The 2,188-nt window shown below is 46.5% G+C and overlaps 1 protein-coding gene across 1 annotated transcript; it reads right to left on the reverse strand.

Annotated features, from left to right (window-relative positions):
* Positions 1–1,511: 1,511 nt before the first annotated feature.
* On the reverse strand, positions 1,512–2,166 carry PHALS_00184 (hypothetical protein PPTG_04609; the record flags this gene model as incomplete). Its single annotated transcript, XM_024728814.1, has 4 exons — positions 1,512–1,528; positions 1,599–1,777; positions 1,842–1,925; positions 1,994–2,166. 4 exons carry the CDS (start codon positions 2,164–2,166, stop codon positions 1,512–1,514), a joined length of 453 nt encoding a protein of 150 aa, XP_024572224.1.
* Positions 2,167–2,188: the final 22 nt, after the last annotated feature.

Consider the following 2,188-nt stretch of genomic DNA (forward strand, 5'->3'; position numbering starts at 1 on the left):
AAGCTTCAAAGTCGATAAGGATCTCCCATGGCTCTTCAAAGCCTTTCACGGCCACTTTCACGACCATCAAGCCCGGCTTGCATACGTGTTCCGTGTTCACGAGCACGGAGCTCTTCGGAGCTGGGACCTGCTGCCATCTACCTCTTTGAAGCTCAACACAGATCACTTCTTCCCCAGTAAGGCACTTCGCGCCTACTGGGTATGGTCGCTTTACCGCGACAAACCAGAGAATTGGTGATAAGCGCGACGACGGTTCAATGAGCCTTGACGCGCCTTGGGCAAGTGGCATCCAGTACGTAGGTGAAGGGTGTGTCCATAGACAAAACACCGTCGTATGTTCGATTGCTGACGGCATTTTGGAGTCCTGTCTCCTCTTTCTCAGCAGGGCTGAATATCATCGGCTCAGGCCCGCTCGACGAGCTACTAACACCTTCATTCCAACCAAGTAGTGCAGGCATAAAATTATATATGACATTCAATGCCACATTCACTGCTTCTTCAAAATAAGACGGATGCACACGGAAGATTTTTATTCTGGCCACGTTAGTTCGGAGGCCCTCCATCAAGATGGTCCTTGTGATCACCTCGGGAGAGGATCGGCTGTCATACCGGCAAGGAGAGTATGCGATTCCCTGACAAAGTTCACCAATTCCTTCTTGCCCTGTCGGGGGCAAGGAAACGCGATCGCACGCGATACGCCTAGTCAGGTGTCGAGAACACTCGTGAAAGCTGCAGCTTCAGCTCCATCCAGGAGAAAAGACGACGCTTCAACCGAATTGCAGCATGTCGGTCGACCCCCGAGCTTGGAGATAGCTAGCGCCACGCGCTGTTGCTCGTTCTAGAGCATGGCGGATGCCATAGCCGTCTCGACCTTTCTTACCCAGAGCAGGAAATTTTCTCCATTCTTACCCTCAAATGTCTTAATGCTCTCCATGTAGCGGCCTGGGTCGTAGTATTTTAGAACTACTAATTTAACTTTGTTACTTTGTTGGTAATATCCGTCAGATTACTGTGATTAACTCTCAAAGTTTATTAATCAACGCTTAGCAGAATCCAGCAATAAAGAGCGCTACTAGCTTACGAACGTTGTCACAGAAAGATGCCCGGTCTTTTATTCTATAACAATTAACTTAAGCATTTGATCATGGGCATTGGTAGGCCCGGAGCAGGCAGGGCGCGCGCTCACGCGAAGAAAAAGCAGTACAAGCGTGGTCATGCCACAAAAAATCGCGCGCGCGATATCGACCAGATCCAAGATGATCTTCGTGTTGAGAAGATGACTGGACTTTTGAGGAGGACGAAGACCTATCAGGATCCTATAAACTGATAAAAAAACAAAGTCAACGCTCAATCTGCTGCGGTACTTGTTCTAGCATAGTATCAATAGTCTGAAAAAAAATCACATGCATACTTTATTATCACTCAAATTTACACTCTCCCAATACTCGTAAAAGTATTCTTCACTGGTATCAGGCAAGTTGTAGCCCATTTTAATGTCGGCACTTCACTCTTCACCCAAGCATAGCCACTACACCAGCATCATAATTAATTTTATTAGATCTGTCGCCACTTTTTATTACACTATTGAGGCTACTTACACTGAGCTTCGCAAAATTCTTTTAATTGCGGTACTGCACGCGCTGACAACGTTGGATACACGTAAGTGATAAGACAGAAGAGCGTGCGATTCCCTTGCACTATTTTACATATCGCAATGCCTTCGCCTTCTTCTAGCGATGGATCTCCACGACGGCCGTAAATAAGCGGAGGATGAAATCTACAGCTCATTAAACAGCATTAAATAAGCTTGAAAAGAGGTAGAAGTAGTATCCAAGTCCTACCGATGAACGTCGTACTGCTCGCCTAGCAATACTACACCCGATGCTATCGTATCCTCGCGCTTGTTGAAGAGTTTTAAGAAGCCACTGTAGAAACAACATGATAAGCTCGTCACTTGATACTAGTAAGAAGTTTTTATAGCCTTGCAACTTACGTGATCTCGCCATCGAGTGGTTTCACGTTGCCAAACAAAATTCGCCCCTCCCCATCAAAAGCAACATATTTGGCCCATTCTTTTTGTGCCTTGGCGGCTTCCTGCAGTGTCGCGAGTGTAAAGGAACCCGCGGTTATAGCGCCTGAAGCATTGTTACTTGCTACGTCATCCATGAATTAAGAAAACTTAACTTAG

Source organism: Plasmopara halstedii, assembly GCF_900000015.1.
Source record: "Plasmopara halstedii genome assembly, contig: Scaffold_110, whole genome shotgun sequence".
Lineage (NCBI taxonomy): Eukaryota > Oomycota > Peronosporomycetes > Peronosporales > Peronosporaceae > Plasmopara > Plasmopara halstedii.